Source organism: Fringilla coelebs, assembly GCF_963513975.1.
Source record: "Fringilla coelebs genome assembly, chromosome: 20".
Lineage (NCBI taxonomy): Eukaryota > Metazoa > Chordata > Aves > Passeriformes > Fringillidae > Fringilla > Fringilla coelebs.
In genome coordinates this window covers 11,146,502-11,171,146 of record NC_140046.1, presented here as the reverse complement: position 1 = coordinate 11,171,146, position 24,645 = coordinate 11,146,502, and the positions used below count along the sequence as shown (strand labels likewise).

The window sequence follows — 24,645 nt, the reverse complement described above, 5'->3', positions numbered from 1 at the left end:
AGTCACCGGGAAGATGGCAACTCCGTGAGCCACACTGGAATCCAATGGCATCACCATAACGCTCTTCTTGGCAGAGACCTTGCTCTGGCACTGCTGCCTCCAGGTCTGCTCTCTCTCCTGAGGCCAGGAGGATGATGACTTCAGATCAATGACACCACCAGCCCCTCCAGCACTCAGCAACGCCTGATAAAGGAGTGTTACGGAGCTCTTCCAGCACAGGTGGGGTTTCCTGGGAAAAAAACCAGCTAGGCCAGGAAATTGAGTGGTGGTGTGAGGTTCAGAGGTCTCTGACCACAATGAGACATGCGAGGCTGGAAGCTGACACCCAACTTCTAGCATGCCTTTGCCTTGAGAGCTGTAGTGCTGCTATCCCAGCAGTAAAACCAAAATAAAGTTGTAGGATGCCCACTATGTCCATTTGAAACGTGCCTGGACAGCCCACTCCACCAGCTCCCAGTTCCTCCTGAGGGCAGCAGAGGTTGGGATCTACAGGAGGATGCACCCATGAGCCGTGTGTGCAAGGACTTGACCCACATTGGCTCTTCCAGAGCCTCGAGTGAAAATTCCAAGTTCCACACCTTCAGGAGGGATGGGGTTGGATGAGAACAGTGTGATCCAATTGCTCCTCCACCTTCGAGGCAAAGGAAAGAAGGAGGACAACCAGCCAACCAATCTGTGGTGGGTCCCAAGGGCTCCAGTGAGACACTCAATGCCAGCAGGGGAGAGCTGGAATGATCACAGGGAGAGTCTGGCTCCCAGAAATGAGGATTTACCACAGTGATCACATCACTGCCCACCACAAGGAACCAGCACCTGGAGTGCTGGGCAACTGACTTCCTCCAGCCATAAATAACTTATGCAGTTTAATTACTTGGACGTGGAATTTTAAAATCCAGTTTAAGGAATGTGGACTTTTCTTTTACACAGATAAACCTTAGGGGAAAAAAAAAATGATGGTAAGAAGAAAGTTTGGGGAGACTAGCTGGCAAAAAGCAAGGCTACAAAATCCAGACCTCACAGGGACCAGAAGGGGAAGCTGACACTGTAAAGTTCAGAGCTCAGGCTGCCGCTGCCTGGCACTGCCAACACCAGAGCACAACCAGAGCCCATCACAGGGGGCTGGATCTGAGGAGAGGCAGAAATCCAGGGGGACCCCCAGGATCCCCATCCCTCCATTAAAACATGCACATTCGCTCATTACTCTTCTCACTTAATTACTGCTCAGGGCAGTCAGTCAGTGCCCAGCTGGCTCAGCTGCAGCCGGAGCCTTTCCCATGAGCTGCCCCAATAGCCAGGCTTTTAATTTTACGTGGGGATTTTATGCAAGGATAATCTCTTCCAGCAGTGGTGATTTCTGTCCAGGGAGGGAGTGTGGCCATGTCTGACAAGGTCAGTCCAGGAAGGTCTACCACCACCTTCAAACATTCTTGAAACATTCCCAGTCATGTTGACCAGAGTCTTCTGCTTCCCAGCAGATGCAAATATTTAGGCTTTTTTTTGGAACAGGAAGAGAAAAAGGAGTGAGGGTGAAAGATTTAGGGAGATTGCAGCTCCTCCTTGCACAGATGCAAGGAGCTCATCCAGATATCCATTTCTATGATCACCTACACCCAGGACCCACCTCTCTTGAGAAGCATCACCCCAGCAGGAACACAGCAGCTCTTACTGTCCTAGCAGGACATTCTGAAATGAAGCTCAGATCTAATGTTGGTGGAAATCATTCCTTGCAATGTTTCTGGGTGAGCGGCACCTCCTGGGAGCAGGATGGGGCATCTCTCTCCTGTTATCCCCCCAGGATGTCTGGATCTTGCAACGGTGCCAAGAGCAGCCATGACCACGTGGACTCAATGCTGCATCTGAGGGACATGGTGGAGCACCGGGAAAAGCCAAATCCCTCTTTCCAGGGTGAGCAGCGCAGGGATGAACGTGCTCCCTGTAGGAACAGTCCCTAAAAACCCACTTCTCGCCCCAAACTTGTTTTCATTCCTTCTACCTGGGTGAAGGGCAGTCCCCGTGGGCCAGAGGAGCTGTGACAGCAGCACTAGGCACGGGGACACAGGTGCATGGAGATACAGGTATGTGGGGACATGGCAACACGGATGCATGGGGAGCGCTGTGGGGACACGGACGCACGGGGACACGAGTGCTCGTGGGGACGCGGGCGTTCGCGGCACGGCCTGAACCCGGCCGAGCCGGGAACTGGGGGAAGACGACTCACACGGACGTGTGGGAGCGAACCCGCCCCGGCCGCAGCCGCACGGGAATCTCCTCATCCCCAGGAGACGAGACCCCCACAGCCGCCGGCGGGTCCCGCTGCCACACGAACCATCCCCGCTCCCCGCGATGCTCCTCCGGGAGCCGCCAGCATCGAGGGGAACGAACTTCCCCGGGAAGGAGTTTCCCTGGATGCGAACCCCGATTGCAGGAATGAGCCCGGGAGGGGAGCGAGGGTCCCGGGGGTGGCCGTGGCCGCGCACTTACCACCTTGCCCAGCTCCATGGCGGGGACTCGGGGCTCGGTGCGGGCTCAGCGCGGCGCGGCGGCGGCGCCCATGGCGGCGGCCCCGCGGGGCGGCGGCGCTGGAAGGTTCTGCCGGGCAGCGGCGGCGGAGCGGGCGGGGCGGGGGGAGCCGGGGCGCGCTCCCGCGAGGGGCGGCACGGCCGAGGCGGGGGCGCGGCCGCGGCGCTCGGCCGGAATAACAAAGGAGCCCTCGGGGGGCGGCACGCCCGGGGGGCGGCACGCAGAACCGCCCGCCCACCCCCGCCGCGCCCGCTTCGGGGCTGCGGCAGAGCGGAGGAGAGGATGATGGCCAGAGGGTTCGCGGGCACAGCTGCCCCAGCCCTGCCGCCCTACTACTAGATGCACGACCCCCACCCGAACCCCTGCCCCACTGCCAGATCTGCTGTCCCATCCCTGCCTCCTGCCCCATTCCGTGCCTCATCCCTTGTACCACCTACACTCTCCTGCTCCATCCCCTGACCCTCTGCTCCACTGCCTGAGCCCTCTCTTACTCCCTGTCAGACTCTCTACTCCTTTGTCTGCCCCATCGTCCATTCCCTGTCAGCTCCCCTGCTCCATCCCCTGCCCCACCACCTCCCCCATCTCTCTGCCTGGGGGTGACGCTACACTAGGCTGGAACCTGCACAGAGTTCCCTTGTTCCAGAGCCTATTCGGCTGCTAGCATCTTGCTTCCAACAACAAGAGCAATTAAACCAGCGTGGTAACAAGCCCCTGGCCCGAGTCAGTCCCACGGGCAGGCAGGAATGGCTCGTTGACCACCATGACCATCCCACTGAGGGACAGGAAAGCGTCCAGGCAGGAGGATTTGGTTTTTTTGCAGCTCCTCCTCGCGCTCAAGGAATATTTTCTGATGGGAAGGCACAAAAGAAACTGACAAAACCATTCTTCTATCACTCAGTGAATCTCCTAAAAGCAACCCCAGAGCACTGCCAGGGCCCTTGGCTTGTCAGCTGAGGAGATGCTTCAGGGCCCGAAGAACAAAGTGCTGCTGTGAGGCCAGCCCAGCCAACACACTAATCCAACACACTAATCCCTCGGGATTACTGCAGTCTAGTCACGGCTCAGCTACTTACTCTGGGATGATGGTTTGGCCTCTCCTAATGAGATAACAGGATCCCACATCCCCAAGGAGACAGAGCCCTGCCACCCCTGCAATCTCGCAACACCCAGCTCCACAACCACCCAGTTCATCCCAGTGTTGGGGGAGTTTTTAGGGTCAAATCCAGGTCATGTTTTCATCAGGTGGTTGTTAAAGCCCTGTGAGATCCCTGGCATGGACAGATGGATGGAGCACTGCTCAGCAGCACTGCTTGTCTCGGACCACACAGCTCACAGGTTTTTTGCTGGACTAAATGTGTTTTGCTAGAGCAGATGGTATCAAGCAGCAGCCAGGTTCCTTTGGGAGCAGAGTCTAGATGTTGCTCTGAGCCTGGGAATGGAGCACAGGTCAATGCTCTGCAATCAGGGCAGACACCTGCCCCTATTGGGGGTACCTGCTCCTGTCACAGGTGCCAAAATGGGGCGAGGTTTTCTGCCCTTTCCCCAGTGAAGCCCCACAGTGAGTGACTCCCAGCCATGTTCTCAACATGAAAAGTGAGAGCTTGGATCCTCGCTGAGCAGCCCACCCCCCAGCACAGTGTTCCCTCAGCTTAAAGGGATCCTGGAAACAATTGATTCCCTCTTAGCTGGGTTTAACATCACTCTGAACTCAGTGCCACGACCGCTGCTGCCCCAGGATATGCTGGAGGTGCGGTCCAGAATTTCCAGGGCACCCTCTCCGGAGTCACCAAGGAGCCAAGCCACAGCTTCCAGAGGCCACAGTGCTGCAGTTAGCACTTGGTCATCAAGTACTAATGGCTCATTTGCATGAAGAGACCTTAAGGCAGGTATGCAAAGAGCACAGCCAAAACCAAAGAGGATCTGGACTAAACCCAGTCCCTCCCACATGCACAGGATGGATGGGACTTTCTCTACAATGCCACCTGCTTGGAAAATAGCCTCTAAAATAATGAACAGGATACATCAATTTTTTCATAGTTAGTGGTGACATGCTGTAATGCTCCTGGAACCTGCTTGCAACCATGCCAGACTGCCCACCCCCCACTCACAGGCTTTGTGCTCCCAAGCACCCCTGCTCAATCCCCCAAATTAAAATCACCTAATCATCATTAACCTTACTTTTCCAAATTAAGCTTTCAGACCAGCTCCCCTCTGAACAAAGGGCTCAGCTCAGGGGGAAGGTATCCAGAGTCTCCCGCAGAGTCAGGACATCCAAGTATTTGAGGCCATGGCTACAGTGTGGTTCCTCATGGCTGAGCTGCTCCAGCTGGCAAAGTCCAGAGTCTGGACACCACCAGGAAGCACTTGGGGCAAAGGCAGAGAGTTCCAAATCCACCTGGCTTCACAGCATGGGGGGGGGGCTTCAGCCAGGGGGCAAAAAATCAGAGCCAAGGGAGCTTGAAGAGAAAATCTGGAAATTAACTTAAAAGCAATTTGGGGGGGGGGGGGGGGGGGGGTGGTCCTCAGAGCGAAGGGAAACCCCATTTTCAGAGAAGCCAGGAAAGCTGGAAGCACCAAGCTTCCAACAGCACCCAACCAATCCAGGGCTCAAGAAAGGCTGGTGCAGTCTATGGGGATAAATCCCACCACTTCAGGGATCCACTGAGGTGGAAGGAATTTCAAGCTCTTCTCAAGGGAGCTTCCTTGCTGTAGTTCACTGCATCACTGTGAGGACACAAGGGTGAAGAGGCATTCCCGGCCCCGGGTGCTCTTGGTTATTCCCAGGTGCTCTCATGAAGAGCAGAGGATACACAGAGTATCCCAGTCAGATGTGCAAACCCACACGCTTCATCCCAGGCTCCAGCAAAACTCTCCTAGGGCTGCATCCTATGTGAACAATTTGGGATGCACTTGCAGAGACCCTAGCAAGCCTCTCCAGGTGGGATGGAGGGAATTAGGAGAGATGCACTGATGGGGCTGCTGCACAACTGCAGGGCATCACAGGCACTGCCTCCACCGGAGTAGGAAGAAGCCTTTCCCACAGGGAAGAGGGAAAGCAAAGTGAGGGCGGCTTCCCTGGAGAACCAGGGGGGAGGCAGCTCCTTGCTTCACCCTGTCCTCTGAGGGCTTTCATCATCCTCTGGTCTGATCTGGAGAGATGCAGATCCTTCCTCTCCCCCTGGTTGTACTGAATCTACCTGGGTGCTTCACTGCAAGTCCCCTTCCTCCACCTTGGAAGTACCCTCCACCCTCCTGCAGCTCTGTGACTCTCCTGCCAACTTCCAGGATGGGATGTGTGGTCTGGACCACGATGGATGAAAAAAGAAGAGACATTCAGCATCTTCCCCCACCTGCTGGAGGCTCTGAAAGCAGCTTTTAAACTCTATTTCAGCAATCACCTCTCATTAAAATGATGGGAATTAGGGTAAAATGTCTCAGCAAGTGTGGCCTTTTGTCATTGCAGCCTAGAGAGGCTCCTCGGAAGGTCCCTAAGGCTTTGGCTTTTACATCTCTGATTTCTGTTGGAGCAAATCCCTGCCTGAGCTGATGCTCAGGATGAGAGTGGGAAGCCTGGGCCAAGTTGCCCCAGGGAGCATTTACGTGTCTCTCAAAGGTCTCCTTCCCTCTTTTTTCCTCTCCTTCTGTTCATCTTACCAGGTCTAAAAATAATCCACTAAAAACCATCTTCCTCTGCAGCCGCCTCCCTCCTTGATGACTAATAATATCTGTTGCTCCTTCTTGATCTCTCTGTATTTCCCAAGTCTTCCCCAGGGAAGGAATCAGGGCTCAACCAGCTCCTTGGATTCAGACTCCTAAATTCATTTTCCTCAGAGAATGGTATTTTCTCCCATCTCCTCCAGTGTAGCAGCAGTTTAAACCCACCTCCCCAGCTCACAATAAACTAATCCTGCTCCATGACTTACACCTGCCCAATGCTGCTGAAGCATTGTTCTGATATGGAAGCTCCAGGATCCTGGCATTTTCAGAGCTCTAGGGAGACTAGCAGGTTCACTGGAAAAACCACCAAGCACTTGGAAAACTATTTATTGTCTGGTTTTTTTTCAGGTTCCAGTTTTTTCCAGCAGCTTTCCAGCCCTGGAGCACTCCCTTGGGGAATATGCTGTGGAGGCTGGGTTAGGCTGGGTTTGGTGTCTGGTCCTTGGAGCTGGATGACCAGCACCGGCTGTGCAAGGAGCTTGCATTTAAGGAGCAGGGGGTGAATGCTGGGCACTGGGGGTGTTTGGGATAGTGGGACTTAGTGGGGAAAAAAGGCATTGCCACCAATGTGGTGACAGCAAGGTGAGTTTTTCCTCTGAGCGGGATGTTAGAACTCTGTAATGGGGATTGGTTTTCCTGCACTGTTCCATGACTTTCCAAAACAGAGCCAAGACCTGCACCAGGCATGGTCCCTACTGCCAGCACCACATCATGGATTAGTCAGGATACAGAGATGGAACAGTACTGGCAGAAGCTGGAGGTGTGATGAGTTTCTCTTGACTCAGATACTGCAGTACGGCCACATCCCTCAGGGCTCAGCCCACTGTGATTTTCCAAAGAGATCCATCAATGAACAACCTTTGGAAAACCCTCATGCTGACACTGCTGATGTAAAAAATGTCCCCAAATGGTCACAGTCCTGGTGAACCAGCTACTTCCAGCCCTAACCCTGTACTGCATGGAGGCAGATTTAAAGGGTATTTGACTGCTTCAACACTTCTGGAAATCCCCCTGGCTGGCTAATGCCCAAATACCTTTGCAAATCTTTATTTAGGAAAAATATCTGCTTGGGAGCAGTGCTTAAAAAGTTCAAGGCCATTTTCAAATCCGTGTAATGCTGCAGTTTCCTGGACATGTGAAAGTGAGAGGAAAAAGCGGATCAGGCTGAAGCAGGCACAGGGCCAGGGCTCGTGTCTGTGCCCAGGGCTGTACTGGCATGGAGTGCCAGGGGTTATTTCAGCACCAAGCTCCCCCAGCTACTCACCACGACTGGACCAGCATGGAAAGCAGGGAGGAGAGCAATCCTTCCACATTACCCCAGGCAGGAGATCCAGAAGGGCTCCCAGGGCCACGGACAGAGAGGTGTGAGTGAAGCTGCTGCTAGCCCAGCAGGGAGCCAAGCTCCATTATCCCTCCTGCCTTTACAGGAAGCCACTTGGTTGAGCTGTCAATATAGAGATTTTCTTAAAAAAAAAAAAAAAAAAAGCAAGCCAGGTTCATGGTGCCATTATTGATCATTTGGTATTTTTAGCTCCCATTCAATCCATCCTTGTTGGTGTTACAGCAATCACACAGCCCTCTGGAACACAGCTCAGTGGGGCTGCTACAAGGTAAGCAGGAGCTCAGAGAGCAGCAATACAATGCCAACGGGATTAAAAATGCAACAGGGAAAGAGAGGTGGGATAAGCAACATCCTCCCCCCTTGCTGCTTCCAGCTCCTGGCAGTGCTGCAAGGAGACAGGTAGATAGACCGCCCATCCAAACCAGAGGCAGATGAAACTCCTGTTTCCTTCCTGGTGTGTAGGGCTGGGAACCCACAGAAAGGGTGAGACTGATCTGAATGGTGCCATCGATGGGCTGGAGGGAAGGGAGGGCATTCAGAGAGAGCCAGACAGGCTGGAGCCTCATGAGGTTCAGTCAGGCCAAGGCCAAGATCATGGACCTGGGCTGGGGCAATCTCTAGTGCCAACACAGACTAGGAACATCTGCAGGGACCCCAGAAGTCTGTGAGGATAAACACTCTCAGTATCCCTCTCCATCCATGGGGCCATTTACTCCCATCAATGGCCCCCAGTGTTGTCCTCGTCTCTACTTGCAGGCCTTCCATGTCCTGGATCCACTGATTCCATAGAGATTCAGTGTATTCTGTCATCATTGATTTCATAAATAAATGGATGGAAGGATGGATGGATGGATGGATGGATGGATGGATGGATGGATGGATGGATGGATGGATGGAGACGACCCTGTAGAGGACTGGGGGATTCTGGTGGGTGACAAATGGGACATGATCCAGCCATGTGTGCTGACAGCCCAAAAAGCCAAGCGTCTTCTGAGACCCCCCCTGGAGCTGCCTGCACCTCTGGGGTCCCAGCACAGGACAATGATGTTAAACTGAACAAGGGGTGGGGTCAGGTTAGAGATGGAGAAGAAACGTTCCACCATGAGCGAGGTAAAGAGCTGGCACAGGTGAATCACAGAAGTGGGATTTAAACCTGCACACTTAAGCTCTATGTGACAACTTGTTCATCATTGCAGATGTCTCCTGGGTCCCCTGGAGGCCCATCCTTACATGCAGGTTATCTGGGAACCCTCCTAGGAGCCCCAGGCTGGCTCTTCCTTTGCACACGCACATTGCTCTGCTGTGGTGTTGCTTCCTTCTCGCCCCACGCTGACACCACTGAGATGAGCCAACGCCCAGAAGGAGGAAACAGGGTCAGCAAAGAAGACAGCTGCAGTGGGAACTGGCTCACCCTGCCACATCTGACCCTCACAGCTCCCTGGGCTCCAATGTCACCCACCACCTTGCAAGCCCCCAAGTTTACAGGGGTCAATGCCCCCAGCAGCTCTCCCCATCCATGGGGATGTTTACCCCCAGCCATGAGTCCACTGACCCCCCCATCAACAACCCCCAGCTCTGTCCTCCTGCCTCTACTTGCAGCCCTTCCATACTTGGATCAGTGTCACCAATGACTCAGAAGATGGTTGATAAATCATAGAATCTCAGAAGGATTTGTGTTGGAAGGGACCTTAAGCCCATTTCATTCCACCCCTGCCATGGTTAGGGACACTTTCCACTATCCCACGCTGCTCCAAGATGTGTCCAACCTGGTCTTGGACACTTCCAGGGATGGGGCAGCCACAGCTTCTCTGGGCAACCACCCCTGCAGGGAAGAATTCCTAATATCCAATCCAAATCTACTCTCTTTCAGTTTGAAGCCACAAAACACATCTCCCACTCATTTCCTTTTAAAGTTGCCAAGTTCTGCCCTGGAGACTTCATAAATGGGGAGCTGAGGCTTCACACGAAGCACAGTGCCAAAACACATTCAGTGTCTGCCCTCGGGTACCTTCTTCCCTCCCTCAAAGCATAGTGAGGCCCTTGTGAATCTCCAAACATTTGCCTTAGGTGATCCCTCCATTGCCCCATCAGAGGAATCACTTTAATTATCTGCTTTTGCTTGCCCCTTGAATTGAGACAGCAGAGCCTGGCAATGCCAAGTGTGGCGCTCAGCTCAGTGCCCAGCCCACAACCACCTCCCAGAGGCTTCCTACACCTTCTCCTGAGCTTTATATCCCTGGGAACCCAGACAAGGGAGCAGGAGGCTGTGCGGATGCTCTAGTACAGGGACACACACCTCAGCACCTCCCACAAGTCCTAAATGTGAGCAGTTTTGTTGCAGATGAGTAGCAAAGGGGGAACAAACTCGTCTGAAGTAAAACCACTGGATGCAATAGGTTGGGAAATGCCACAGCACGTGTTTTCCCTGCACCAGACCACATCCTACAAGGTCAGCCCCTGGCCAACCTCTGCCTGCAGCCCCCTCAGCAATGCTGGGGCTGTGGGGGGGATGTGGGTGCTTTGTCTGCCTCTGGCTAATAGGCAGCAGTCGAGGTATTTGTAGGAAATATGCAACATACCTGGGGACACTTTCCAGTCCTGAGCTCGTTCCTATTTAAGTGCCGTTGCAGGGGCAGGTTGGAGCAGAGCAGGCAATGCTGGCTCACAGCACTGCTGCCTCCTCCTAGTGCTCCCACAGGTTTGGCTGCTTGCTTTGGCACCAGAGCCACTTCCCAGTTCTCTCCCCCTACCCCAGCTACCGAGACCCTGTCCAACTCCCCATGTCCCAAAGAGCTGCTTCCAAAAGGCAGTGGAGCCATGTGCTCTGGAGAGCTGCGCATTTGTAGAGGGGCCGAGAGCTGCTCTCCCTCCCAGCAGGAACGGGGTGTCCAGTTCAGTCCAAGGGAGAAATGGTGGAGCAAATAGGTGTCCAAATGACAGCAAAAAATGACATGGTAAATTCCCTGCCTGGCATCCCCTCATATGCACCAGTGCCAGGATGAAACCCCATGGGTGAACCTTGAGGGCTGGAGCCCAGCTGGAATACCTTGGGATGTTCACTTGGAGAAGAGAAGGCTATAGGGAGACATTAGAGCCCCTTCCTCTGCCTAAAGGGGCTCCAAGAGAACTGGAGAAGGACTTTGGACAAAGGCTTGGAGTGACAGGACAAGGGGGAATGGCTTCCCACTACCAGAGGGCAGGGATAGATGGGATATTGGAAGAAATTCTTCCCTGTGAGCATGGTGAGGCCCTGCCACTCGTTGCCCAGAGAAGCTGGGTCTGCCCCATTCCTGGAAGTGTCCAAGGCCAGGCTGGGTAGAGCTGGGAGCAAACTGGTCTAGTGGAAGGTGTCCCTGCCCATGGCAAGGAGTGGAGTGAGATGGTCTTTAAGGTTCCTTTCAAACCACTCCAGGATTCTCTGCTATGCAAGTTCAAGCATTCCTTGCACTCTTTTAGTAGTCCCTGCTCCTGCATCCAACACCTCTCCAGTGCCTACACCTGCTCCTGCACAGGTGATGCTCCCACAAGAGCCCCATAACTCTGCCTGCCTGAGAGCACATGGCAAGCTGCCTGCCCCTGGGTAGAAGGGTGAGAAGGGCCTGGGGAGCCAGCAGGGCTGGAGCAGCAATCTCTGCTGCGACCAGGGTGGAGCCCAAGGTGGAAAAACTCGGGCACATAAAGGAAACTGTGTCTCATGTGTTATTGCTGCATGTCTGAGATGATTGAGGAGTGAATAGCAGGCACGATTCCATGCAAAAGGCTGCAAAATCCCTCCCTGACATATAAATATTTTGTTTTCCTCATTTTCCTTGTGTGGAAATAAACACTACTGGCTGGAGCACTGCCAGCATACCCTTAGGCTCAGCCAGCCCAGGGAGAAGGATTGCACTGTCCTGCTCCAACCAGCCCCAGCACCAAGGCTGGAGGGGCACTAAGAGCATGAAACCCAGCTCTGGGTGTGGAAAACATGCCTGTGCCTACTGGAAGCATTGGGGAAACAGATGGGAGGCACTTGGAATAAGCAGATGACAAGAAGCAACTCCATCAGGAGCTTTTCTGGCAGCAGGAGATGCCCCCTGTGCTGGGAGCCACTGGTTCCCCATGGCATGGGGGGAATCCCCCCTGTGTAATTCCAGTGGAATGGGCTGGGCGTGGATGGCTGTGCCTGCCGCTCTGTTTCCTCCTTCCTCCGGCCCTATGAGCAGGCTCTTCCACACAAGGATGAAGGTGGGAAGAGGGGTGCCTGAAGGGCTCTGCACCCCAGGGATGCCCCTGCTAGAGTTCATCAGGGCAGAGGGAAGGGCAGCCCCAGGATTTCCAAGTTGTTTCAGGAAAACAGGGGGTTTAAAGTGGAAGGGAAATCTCTGCTCTCGAATGCAAATCACAGGAGCACACTCAATGCTATTGACACTGGCAGAGGGGCATATGGGACACCCAAACACAAGGAATTGGCTCTGAGAGACACTAAACAGACCCAATTTCCTTCTTTTCCAGCAATCCAGCAGCTGTCAGCCACTGCAAGGTCAGCCCAGCCCAGGGCACCCTGGTCCTCAAACCCACCCACCCCCCACCACTCCCCTGCCCACCCCTGGCACGTCCTCCTGCAAGACACATATTGTGCTGGGAGGTGACAGGGTTGGGTGGAGTGACACAGGGACAAGGCTCCTGGGACACAAAAGCCACAGGAAACAGAGTGGCCTCGGTGAAGGTGATGGATGGCTAAGTCAGGCACCAGCTTGAGGACTGTGGGAACTGCACCCAGTAGTGCAGCAGTTTCCTCTGTGGAGAAAATCCTTCGTGCTCCGACGGTGTTCAGGGAATCAGGACATTTTTTTTTCCACATTTCTGCATAAATAAAGAAAAATGTGCAAGAAATCTGCTGTATGATATTAGCAGAAACAACCCAGAGAGCCCTGATCACACCTTAACCACCACGACCTGTTCCTCTGCTGTACCCTGGTGAGGCAGAGAAACAAATCCATGTGGGGACAATCAGTGGGAATTTCCAAATGCTGCTTCTTTCTGGAAGAGCATTGAACCTAAACACAGGACTAGGAACATCTGCAGGGGAGAAGCAAACATCCAGGTCCTGAAACATCCAGGCTGTGGGACCAGCTAGGGATTGCTGTGGAAGGAGCTGAGCACCATCCTTACCCTCCAGGGCTGGGAAAGATGGAAATACCCATGGGAAGAAGAGGCAGAAGACCTCAACCATGGCTACACACCCTGTTCATGAGATGCTTGCTATTTCCCCAAGAAGAAATCACAGCACTTCCTGCTGCAGCTGGAAAGAAAGAATCCCTTGGAGGTGCTGGGAATGAGTACCCAAAATTTGCTTATTATCCAAGGAAAGGGCCTGACAGACTTCACCCCTCTGATAGGAATCCATAGTTCTTAGCATTCCCACCACGTGAAAAATTTCTTTTTCCTGCTGATGGGAAGAGAAGTTGGATTGCAACTACTCCCAGAGTTAGTGAATGCTGCAGAAAAGGAGGGAAAAGGGTTAAAATGATAAAAGATCTAACAGAGACACTGGCTAATTGTCTTTTCCATGTGATGGCTGATTAGAAAAAAGATTGGTTCAGATTTGATTCCAGATCTATTTTTCCCTGGCATATCCCATTCCCAGCTCACAGAGATGCTGGTGCACACACATGGCACTCTGGAGGCTAATAGACAAGGGGCAGCAGGGACCCAAAGTGGTTCTGTGCTAAAAAAACTCTCAAAGGGCATATTGCAGCTAGGGTGTGCCCCACAATGGTATCCAGGTATTATGGGATTAATGGAAAAGTCTAGATGTGACACAATTATACCCTGCTCCTGTGGGAGAGAGGAGCTGACCCCAGGATGCTGTGAATGCTGTGCCAGGACAGCTCTGTCCATATGCCCCTGCCCCAGCATAGCACCACAGCAAAGATCCCAGATAATAATGGGCTGGAAACCATAGGTTTTGTCCAACAATTTCTCCTCTTTCCTTTTCTCTGTTTTTTTTTTGTGTCTCTGCTGCTGCCAAAGCTTTGCTTCCCTCTCCATAGGCAGAAATTGCTGGATATTTAGTCTGAGCTCTTTGCTCACCACTCGGAAGCTTTGGCTGGTACCTGATTGCTCCTCCACCCCCCAAACACTACTAATCCCTCAGGGAGCTGTCCTGCCAAAACAGCTGTGTTGAGGGGTGAAATCTGGGGGTTACAGAAAACACAGGCAGGGATGACAGACCCCATTTGCTGGGAAAATCATCCCAAGGCGGGGCTCAGTGGCTGGTGTGAGAGCACTGGAAATAAGGCAAAGGAGAAAGGATCCAGTGTTAATGGAAAAAATGTGGATGGTTCCCAGTTCTGTGCCTGTGGCAATGGGACTCTTCAAATTTGGACATTTCAGCTAAAAAAATAAAAAATCTGGAATGCAGGAGCAGAGAGCAGCCCTATTTCTAGCTGCGACTCCTCCCAGTGTGTTTGGCCTCCAAGACGACTCAGAAATTCAAGGCACTTCTTCCTGAGCTATAAAAAGAGCTGGAGTGGGACTGCAAGAGCCAGGAAGACAAACAAGGGAGCAGTTTGCCCTCCTGTTGAGGACATGGGTAAAGCCAGGAGAGGGTCTTGCTCAACCCACCTCTTGAGGCACCCCCAAGGAAGGAAAGTTGTGGAGGCACAGCAGAAATTCCAGACTGGATCCCACCCACGAAAATGTTGTCTGCGCCATGTCCCAAGGCACCCCATCACCTCTCACCCCTCCTGTGTGAGGAGATGGTCCAGGACTGGCCCCATTCATCACCCCAACACAATTCTGGGTTCCTTGTGCTTGGGAAGGATCAAAGGTACCATGGTGATCAGGGACAGAGCATGGAGTGTCCCCTGGGACCACAAGGTGGAAGGAGCTCCACCAAAACATAGCTCCCCTTTCCCCAGGCTGCTGAAAGGGTTAACAGCCCTCACCTGACACCTGCTCCATGAATCCTAGCAGGACAGGATGGACTATGTGAGTTCCAGGTGACCATAAAATTCAGCAAGCCCAGGAATACCCACCTTTGCCCTCTCCAGATAAGTATTTACCTCTGCAGAAGCAGCCAAACCTTGCAGACTGTTGGAACATTTCATTCCCATTAGTGAAGTGCACAAAACATTCCTGGCTGGAAAAACACCATCAGGTCACTGACTGGGAACAGCACCACCCGAAGAGATGAGTTCTTCAATGGCTTCACTGACTTAGTGCATAAGAAGCACCTCTTCTGGCACAGCCATTCCCAGCATACACTGACTTCTTCAACACCCAGAAAGTCAAAGTCTTCCTCTGTCACTACTTCAGCATTCCCTTAAAACCTCAGAAGATGTCCTCACACCACTGACTGGCCTTGTGGGACTTTCCTCCTGAGCAGTTCCAAGGGTTGTAGAGCTGGACTAGGTAGTCCATATGGAGCAACCTAAAGCTGGCACACTTGGTAACCACAATTCAGGATGAGAGGGACAACAGATGGGACAAGAGGGCATCGCCTCAAGCTGGACCAGGGGAGGTTCAGGTTTGACATCAGAAGGAATTTCTTCACGGAAAGCATTGTCCAGCATTGGAAAGGGCTTCCCAGAGAGGTGGTCGAGCACCCATCCCTGGAGGTGTCTATGGAATGACTGGACATGGCACACAGAGCTCTGGGCTGGGTGACAAAGTGGGAATCAGTCACAGGCTGGACTCGATGACCTTGGAGGTGTTTCCCAATCCAAAGGATTCTGTGATGCCCATGGATCAGCAAGGTGAGGGCCAGCAGCAGTGTGACCTACTGCCAAGCCCATGGAGATGCCAGAGTGGTGATCCATGCTTTATTCAGTGGCATGCAGAGGTTGCATTTAGTTCATTTAGAGGTGGGATGCAGAGGTTGTGGAAGAACAGTGACTCCACCAGGATCAGGCTGGGGATCTAAGGGCCATATCTGGCTTGTGCAGAAGATGCCAATTGCTCTTTTCAGCAGTTAAAAAGAGCCTTCCCGGTGCCTGATCCTGAGAAAGATGTCTCTGCCCACAGCAGGGGACTGGGACCAGATGATCTTTAAAGATCCTCCAGCCTAACTCCAGTGTTTTGGAACAGTCTCTTAGCACATTGAGCTGCCTTTTAAAACTGCAGAATCTCAGTCCCTTCTTTGGTGGACACATCTCCAGCTTGCCACGCCTCACACCAATGCAGAGCATGTCCTAAAGGCTGGTTGTGGTTGTGGTTGTGGTTGGTGTTGTGTGATGATAATGGGATCAGCTCTGTATCTGCTGCAGAATTGGACCCTGGCCATGGCTTCCAACAACATCTTCAGGCCAACACAGGGTGTCAGTCCTAACCATGGGCTGGGCTGGGAATGTCCATCAGCTTTGTCCTGCAGCCTGTGCCCTCCACAGTGCTCAGCACTCACTCACTGATCCCCTCCTGCCCCTTGGTTGTGGAAGTTTGGTGCTCCACCAAAAAGATGCCTTTGTTCCCACCAATGCAGAAAGTACCAGTCCATGGGCTGGGAACATTGTGGACTGAGGAATCAGGCAGCTGCAGAGTTCCTCTGGCTGTAGTCAGCTCATAGGGAGGTTGCCAGACTGGTTTGATGGTTTGGCCATTAAACTCAGGTTCAAGGGTACCTGAGGCTGCCCCAATGTGCCACACTCGAGTCTTGAGGTGAAGAAGATCCTTTGTTACTTGGCAGTGGAGCAAACTAATAAAACCCTGCTGAGCTGTGGCTACTTTATTCCAAGATTTCCATAATTTTAGATGCCATTTTTACCTAGTCTCACAGGTAGCCAGCTTTGTGGGTGATATAGGGGTCTCTTTGAGCCAGGTCTTATAAGCTCTTGGGAGATCTCTATCATACCTGAGATAGCTCGGCTACTTCAGATGGCATAAAATTAGCAGGATGGCTTCTGTGGCAGTGATGAAAACAAAAAAGTTTTAATAAAAAGCAAAATAATAAAACTCTGTACAAAAAAAAAACAACCCTAAACTAAGACAAAAAGCTCTTACTCCTAATAAAACACCTCACACAAACAATTATTTCTTTTTGTTCTCTTCTTTTTCTAATAAATTACTTAAGTGAGACTTTTTATTTTCTGTCCAATTAACTATCCTTAAGTTTGAAGTGAAGACCCTAAAGTCTTATGAAGTACCTTTTTACCTAATTAAAAAGAAAAACTTTTAAACTTTTTTCCTTTTTTAAAAAACAAAAAAAGAATTTTATCACTCCATCAACAAAAAACACATCCCTACATGTGTGATGACGCTAAATCCCTGATAGTTTAACACTATCAGCCTGTGCCCTTCCCCGGTGGGTGTTCAGTCCTGTTGTGCCAAGCGCTTGCCCATGCAGGAAAGAGGAAACTTCCATCAGAAAAAGGGATCCTTTGGGAGAAGTGGCTTCTTTTGCCAGGGCCAGCCAGCCTGGAGACTTGCTGCTTATTGTTACCATTTGTCTCTTTTATTGGAATAAAAGACGGATGTGAGCAGCTCAGCACTCTTGAGAGAGCCTGTGGCATCGTGCTTTATTTGAATTAGTAGATGCTGGCTGGAAAATAGTTTTTTCCATGTTCTCATGGAAGTGAACAAGAATACAGGGTTTCGTAAGTGCAAACTGTGTTGCATGGTGCTTGTGCCAGAACCTCAGGGAGACCCAGGAATTGCCTCCTCTCCTCCTAAGAGCCCGAAAACAGGGAATGGCATCAGTGGGAAGACCTCAGCAGTCATGGCCCACCGGGCCTGAAGAGCACAAGGAAAGCTTGAACTCACATAGCACAGAATACTGGAGTGGTTTGGGTTGGAAAGGACCTTAAAGATCACCCAGTTCTACCCCCTGCCATGGGCAGGGACACCTTCCACTAGAAGGAAGACCAGGGTGCTCCAAGCCCCATCCAACCTGGCCTCAGACACTTCCAGGGATGGGGCGGACACAGATTCTCTGGGCAATCTATGCCAAGGCCTCACCACCCTCACAGCCAGGAATTCTTCCCAGCATCCCATATCTATCCACGCTCTGTCAATCTGAAGCCTTTCCCCCTTGTCCTGTCGCTCCAGCCCCTTCTCCAAAGTCTCTCTCCAGCTCTCCTGGAGCCCCTTTAGGCACTGGAGGTGCTCTAACATCTCCCCAGAGCCTTCTTTTCGCCAGGTGAACACCCTCATTTGTCTCAGCCTATCTCCAGAGCAGAGGGGCTCCAGGCACCAGCACATCTTTGTGGCCTCCTCTGGACTCACTCCAACAGCTCAACTTTAATTCCTGGAATTGTCCAAAGCCAGGCTGGACATGGCTTGGAGCAACCTGGTCTCTCTCTTGGAGCACCTGGTCTAGGAAGGTGTCCCTGCCCACGGCAGGAAGTGGAACAAGCTGAACTTTAAAGGTGAGTCCATAATAAACTATTCAGTATCTGTGTATGCCTTTGAGAGAATAATTCACCTTTCTACTGTAGACTGGGATCATTTACTCTGCCCTGTGATTAGCCTGGAACAGCACACCACGTACAATTAGTCCAGCCGTGGGCTGGACTTGCACATCCGGGCTAAAACACCAGCTGTGCTGCCTATTTCTGCTGTCACCCAGGGAACAGGCTGTCCCCAGGAAGTTTTCTTATTTGGTGACTGCAAAATAAATCAGCCAAGCTGTTGGCAGGGACGAGGGCCAGGATCCAGCCCTTCCTCCGGCCCTCATGCTGCTGTATGACTCCCAGCTGCTGACGCTCTGTCCCAGGTTCAGAGGGTAAAGAGCCAGCAGCGGGTGATGGGATGAGGATGGGCACAGGCCCCAGGCGCTGGGGCTTGTGCTGCAGTGCCACGTGCCAGACAGTGCTGGAGCAGGCGATGCTCATCCTGGCCGCTTGTTACATACATGGGATGATGCGATGGGCTGCACTGGGCACCTTTTCCCCATCCCTGGATTCTCAGTCTTTCAGCCAAAATTGTCCCTCCTGCAGCTCCAGCGCCTGTTCAGAGGTTTTTTCTTCTGGGAGAGCAAAGCTGGGATGAGTCACCCCCTCCTCATGGCAGATGCCCACATCCCACATGCCCTTCCTGACTGTTTTCATTGGACTTGGGTCACGGCTAGGAGCAGCAGAGGGGACCACACTTGTTCCAGAGTCCTCTGATGGGGAATTTAGTGAAAACTCTGCTTTCCTGGCTGTTTCTCCTCAGCTCTGCAGATGGATGGAGTTAAACTGGATAAATTTCAGAGGGCAAGAACCCCCCTGCACACCTAGCACAGGACATCCTTGGGGGGAAAGTACATGCTGAGTGGGAGGGAAAGGGGTTTTTCATCCCCCAGCATCCCCATCTTCCCATTCAGCCTCTGGTGTAATTCAAGGCAAGGTTCCCCCTTGCCACTTGGTGGTCCAAAACCATCATGTTTTCCCAGCTACAGAAGCTCCTGGACTCGGTGGCAGTACTTTCAGCACCAAATCTATTCATCCTCCTGAGGCTTAGCTGCTTCTGGAGCCCATCCCCACATTAAAAAACTCAGATATTTCTGCATCTAAAATAGATATTTCTATATCTAAAAAAAACTCCTAAACCCCTCCATCCCTGCGTGCACTAACGAGAAAAGCAGCTCCATATCTGGTACAAGGCAAACTATTTTCTTTCCCTGGGGATGGAAATAAGTTTCTAAGAGGGACTCTGAAAAGAGATGAGATGACTCATTACCTCACTGCTGAAGCTGCATTCAATCCCCAGCACCTCTAGTTCCTAGTAAAAGCCAGGAGACCAAAAGCACGGGGGTTCACACAGCACCAAACCCAGGAGCTCCTTTTCCAGGAGATGAAAGGGCCATGAATGAATCCCCTGTACCACCCACTCCCCCAGGATGGGCTCAGCTGCCATCAGCCCTCACTCCCCACAGCCAGGAGCTATTTTTTCCTGTTCTTGCTAGTGTCAATATGTTTCTTTAAATATCTTTTCAGAGAGGCTGTATATATATAGCCCCACTTTGGTGCTTTGAAAGGAGCCTCATTTCCTGTGTAAGAACTGAATTTCTTGGCAAAGCTGCTGGTGGTTGCAGCATCTGAACCACAAAAATTGGGGTTTTTTCAGTAGTAAATGGTATTTCCTTTGCAACTGTGAGTTGGACCGAGCTGGGTCTGATCTGCAATCAGCTGGGTTGCTGTGTTTGGAAGACAGAGGACCATATTCTCACTTATAAGAATGATGGGAGAAAAGGATTAATTGCATTAATGGAGCTGTGATGACGGCCCAGAGGTGGCACAGCCCATGGCAGGGACAGGATGGGCACAAAGCTGCTTTTAACCTGCATTTGGCTGTGAAAAAGTTGGGTTCACATATCAAAAGGATTTATTAACTGACACTGAGGGAGAAAAAAATCCATTTCATTTGCACCGAATACTTTTTCTTTTGCATCATTTCTCTGCACCTGGTTTTAGAGAAGTCTCCTCCAGCAGCAAGGTAGGAAGCAAAACAGCTTTGCAGCCCCTGATGGATGGCTCATACTAAGGACATTAAAACCTTCCTGAGATGTGGCATCAGCTGCACTCAGAGTTCTGCATCTCCCTGACATGAAAATGCCACTCCTTCCCACTGGGAAATCCTTAGCAGGAGGGTCTGATATCCCCAGCACCACCCTGGGGACTCTGATGGCAGGAGTGGAGACGTAGCCAGCAGTCACCTTCTGCTGCAAATGTCTTTGCAGGGTAATTTCTGAGTCATAAATTGCTTTTATTGTCACACACAGTCCTAAGGACCCAGTGTGTAAATGTGCCAGAGGTAGTGGCAGCCATGGGCAGTCCAAGTGGTCCCTGTTCCCCTTTGCTACTCCCTGAATTTTCCCCCCCCAAAAAAAACTGTAGCCAAAGAACCTAAAATTTAAAATGTTTAGATTTTCTGCAGGAATTTTAAAGAAGCGTCTCCACCCAACCCTCACCCGTGTCAGGATGGATTACCCTGGGTATTGTCCCTATGGAAGGGACCATGCTGGGGGTGCAGCCTCGTTGGCTGGTATAAAGCCCCAGCAGCCATGAGCTCTGGGAAACAAACATGGAATTTCTGTAGCTCCTCCACAGCCCCAGGCACTGCCTCCACCTCATGTCCTCATCCCTGGGGCACAGCACAGACTCAGGGCAGCCTGCAGTGGTGTGGGACATGATAGCTCCTGATGGAGTGCAGCTGGGCACTGGAGCAGTGCTCAGGATGAGAGACACAAGAGAATTATTTGGTGACTTTGCAGCCCAGGAGATGATAACACACCACCACAATATGCTGCCTCCCTTCCACCCAAAACCCAGGTCAGGGACAAGGACAAAAGATCAGGGCATGTCCTGCTGCAACTTCAAGGGCACTTCCCTCAATTTTGATGTCTGAGCATTTTTGCCCCATCCAGCGATGGGTTTACAAAAAGTAGGAAGGTGCAGGAGAGCTGAGCTGTGCAAGGATCTTTCCACACCTCCAGCCTCCCAGAAGTCAGCTGTTGTTTTGCTTGGGAATGTCATGTACCACCTCTGGGAGTCTGCAGCTGCACTTGCACTGATGCCCTGCTGGCCATACCCCTGCTGGGAATAAAGGGAAATATCCCATGGCAATCTAAAACATGAGTGAAGGAGCAGGAGAGCCTGGGACATCACCCCTGGAGCATCATCCCTGCCCCACTGAAGTCCTGTGTCCTTCCAACTCTGATTTCACCCTCAACACTTTGGCTCATCCGATTGTTGAACATCCAGTCTTTGCCAACTAGCCAAGCACAGAAGGAATTTCAGTCCTTGGCTCCATCATGGCACAAGGATGTCTGCTGTGGACAATTACAGCGTGGAAAGAGGAAGAAGGAGGGAAGGTTCCAAGGAGAGAAGATCCCAAGCACTACCCAAAGAAGACCTTCCCTGCAGAGCTCCAGCTCCAGGACACACCCTTTAATCCAACCAGGAGAACTTGGAGGGAATGCAAACATCACCCACCACGTAAACCACAAACATTTATCTTAGAATATGGAAGAATTTTCACTTTTGGTGCTTTTTCTCCTCTGTTGGTCACCTTTGTTGTGCCCAAAGATTTGTGCCAAGGTTGAGGTGATGAATGGTGAATCACCACATGAAACACCAGCAAAGGGGGAACAGTCATTGAACCATTCACACTCCCATGGTGGGGCTGCACCCAGCTCATCCTGATGGCAGCAGAACTGCAGGATTTTGTGTTCCCGTTGCTCAATTTCCTATGAAAACTATCAGCATTAACAGAAAAGGAAGAGAGGAGTCCTTGGCTGTGTCTTGTTCTCCCTGAGCTGCTCTCGCCCAGCAGGCAGCAAGGACAGCATGAAAGGAACACCACGTCTGGGCATGTCTTCAGGTTTCCCACATTTGCATTCCCAGGAAAATCGAGATACTTGAACAACTGTAGGAGCAGAAGAGAGGCCACCAGGAAATTTATTCCTGCTTGTCTGCAAGCCAACAGATGGAGGTTGTCAGGGCAGAGTCGTTGTGCAATCTAATGACCACCATGGAAGCGTCCCACCACCATGGAAGCTTTCCACCACCAAAATATCCCACCACCATGGAACCATGCCAGCACCAGCTTACCACCACCATGGAAACATCTGACCACCACAGAACACCCCACCACCAGACCTCCCCACTACTAGGGTGTCCTGCCACCACCACAGCTTGGTAGGGTGCTCTTGTTCTTCCAGACTGAGCTCAGACCACAGAAATTGGGCGCTGCCAACCCAAGCAGGTGCTCCTCAGGCTCCCCAAAGACCCACTGGGACACACTTTCTGCCTGTTTGGGCTCTTTTAGCCCAAAATAGGCTTTGCGATGCATGTGCTGCTGCCCTGAGACAGCCAGGATTGGAGGGGAGGGAAGTAGTCTGTACATGCTGAAAACAGAGGGAAATATTTCATTTTAAAGCCATTTAACAGATGAAAGTTTTCTTAAAAGAAGTCACTTTCAAAAAGAAAAAACCCCAAACCCACAAAGTTTCTCTAAAAAAAACCTCAGAAAGAAGAAGTTGGACAAAAACTGTATGACCAAGACCTAAGGGGTGCCTGGCAAGTTCTCTAAACTGGAGAGAGAGAATTATGGGAAGAAAAAAAAAAACAAAAACAAAAAGGAGGGCTAAAAAAAAGAGTTAGAAAGGGAATTGCATGGAGCTGAAGCACAGAAAAAGGAAAAGCCAGGCCATGCAGTGTCATTAGTCTGGAAATCAGATGAGGAAGACAAAATCCATCTCATAGTGATGTGGGGAGTGGTGCTGCCCCATTGCCCTCTCTACTTGACCATTCCAGGGAAGCCATGAGTTCGGGAGGAACCTGAGAGAGCTCCAGGCACACAGGGCTGTTGCTGACACAAGGAGCCAGAAGGTTCCAGGAGCAAACCAGTTCCATTCCTACCTTTAGCAGTATGAGTAAATAATTGATGTCTGAGGCAACCTGAGCAGGGAGGTGAGCAGAGCCCTGCACATGATCCTGCCTCCAACTTCACAGCCTGGTGGATTTTCTTCCTGCAAAACTCCCTCAGACATGATCCTTGGTGTTTATTCCATCCCTAAGCTATCTCCCACATGTTGCTCCCACACTGGGTTCATCCAAGTCTGCTCCCACTGGTGCCACTTCTACCCTTGCTTCTTGCCTCAGTTTCCCTTCCTCTCCTGCAGTAGGTCTACACAGCTCTGCTTCACTGGTACTTTCCATCCCGGGACAGGGAGCAGGGCCAAGCTGTCCCCAGCTCCCTCTGCCACCACCCCTCTTTTTTCACTCCCTCCATGCCTTGTCCAGGCATATCTCCAGCTGCTCCAAGCACATCCTTTCCCCAAATCACCAGCTTTTTCCACCAAAGCACCCCTGCTGCCCCTCCAGCTTGGCTACCACCTTTCCTCTGTGCAGGACATCAATTCATCACCTAAAACCTGAGTGAAGGGCCCCATTCGGATACTCTGGATGCTGCTTTTCAACATACTGGTGCCTCTTCCCAGGAGCCACCTGCAGGGACACACCTGGGGTCCCTGAGTGACACTGGAGCAGAATCCAGTGCGGTGACTGGCCAAAGAGCCACTCCTTGTCCCCTCCAGCCAGTGAAGACACAGGCTATGTGTTCTCAGGACGGTTCCAAGGACAGGGTGGCACTGTCCTGGGCATGATGCCTGCCTGTGGCTGGGCTTGGAGACGCAGCATCTCAGGCCAGGCTGAGCAGACACTGCTGGGCTGGGGCACCCCGGGGGCCACTGCACCCCGGTGTCCCCGGGTGTTCCTCTAAGGCCAGGATTCAGCGCCAGCTGAATGGAGCCCTGAGGGTCCCCATCTCTGTCCCCCCCTTGCGACCCACCGTCCCCCCGGGTGGGTGAGGCCAACCCCGCCCCGCCGATCCCCACCTACCTGGCCAGCCCTGCCCACCGGCCGGGGCCGGCCGCGCCCACCGCCCCAAGCTCCGCCCCTTGTGCCAACACCAACCTGCCGGGCAACCGGAGCTGTCCCCGCCCCCGGCTCACCTGCCTGACCGCGCCCACCCAAATGAGCTCGGCCACTGTGGCGAACCCCGCCCGCTCGGCACGGCCGCGCTCCGCTGTATCGCTCCGGGTACCTGGCGGGCCGTTCCCATCGCACCGCGCCCCAGCCCGGCCGCGCCCCCTCAGCTGGCACCTTCCCTTCCTCGTGGTTCGCATCCCCCGCCCCGTCCCGCCCGCACCTGGGCGCGCTCGAAGCTCTCCCGCTCCGCCTCCAGGCCGCCGCCGCCCGCCCGCCGGCTCAGCACCTTGGGCAGCGGGTTGGACACCTGCTTCATAGTGCTGCTCACGCGGTCCATGGCCGCGCCGGGCCCGCCACCGCCCCGGCCTCGCCGACCCGCGCAGCGCCGCCGCCGCGCGGGCCCCGCGCCATTGGCCCGCCCACCTGCCACTCACGGCGGGGCACCACCCCTCCACACGAAGCTCCGCCCACCGGCCCCACTTCTCGCTCTCATTGGTTCTCGGCGTGGCCCCCGGGGAGGAGCGGCCCCCGGGAAGGCCCAGCCTCTGCGTGGCGACCGCCCAGCTCATTGGTTCAGCTGGACGCCAATCAACGCTAGCTCCCGTCCCCCAAGAGTCCCCTGCCCATTGCTCCGCCTTAAGGGACCGCGCCCTTAGCACCGCCCACCCAAGC

The 24,645-nt window shown here is 52.7% G+C and overlaps 1 protein-coding gene across 2 annotated transcripts in view; it reads right to left on the bottom strand.

The window, feature by feature from the left end:
* HIP1 (huntingtin interacting protein 1) overlaps positions 1–24,383 on the bottom strand; it is a 44,037-nt gene extending 19,654 nt beyond the window's left edge. The window contains exon 1 of one of the 2 annotated variants that reach the window (XM_084219262.1): positions 24,194–24,383. In XM_084219262.1, the coding sequence (XP_084075388.1) occupies positions 24,194–24,310 (117 nt within the window). In that variant the 5' untranslated portion in view covers positions 24,311–24,383. Of the gene's footprint in view, positions 1–2,481; positions 2,614–24,193 lie in introns of those variants that run through there. The other variant, XM_084219263.1, reaches the window with a different exon arrangement.
* Between the last annotated feature and the right edge of the window lie 262 nt (positions 24,384–24,645).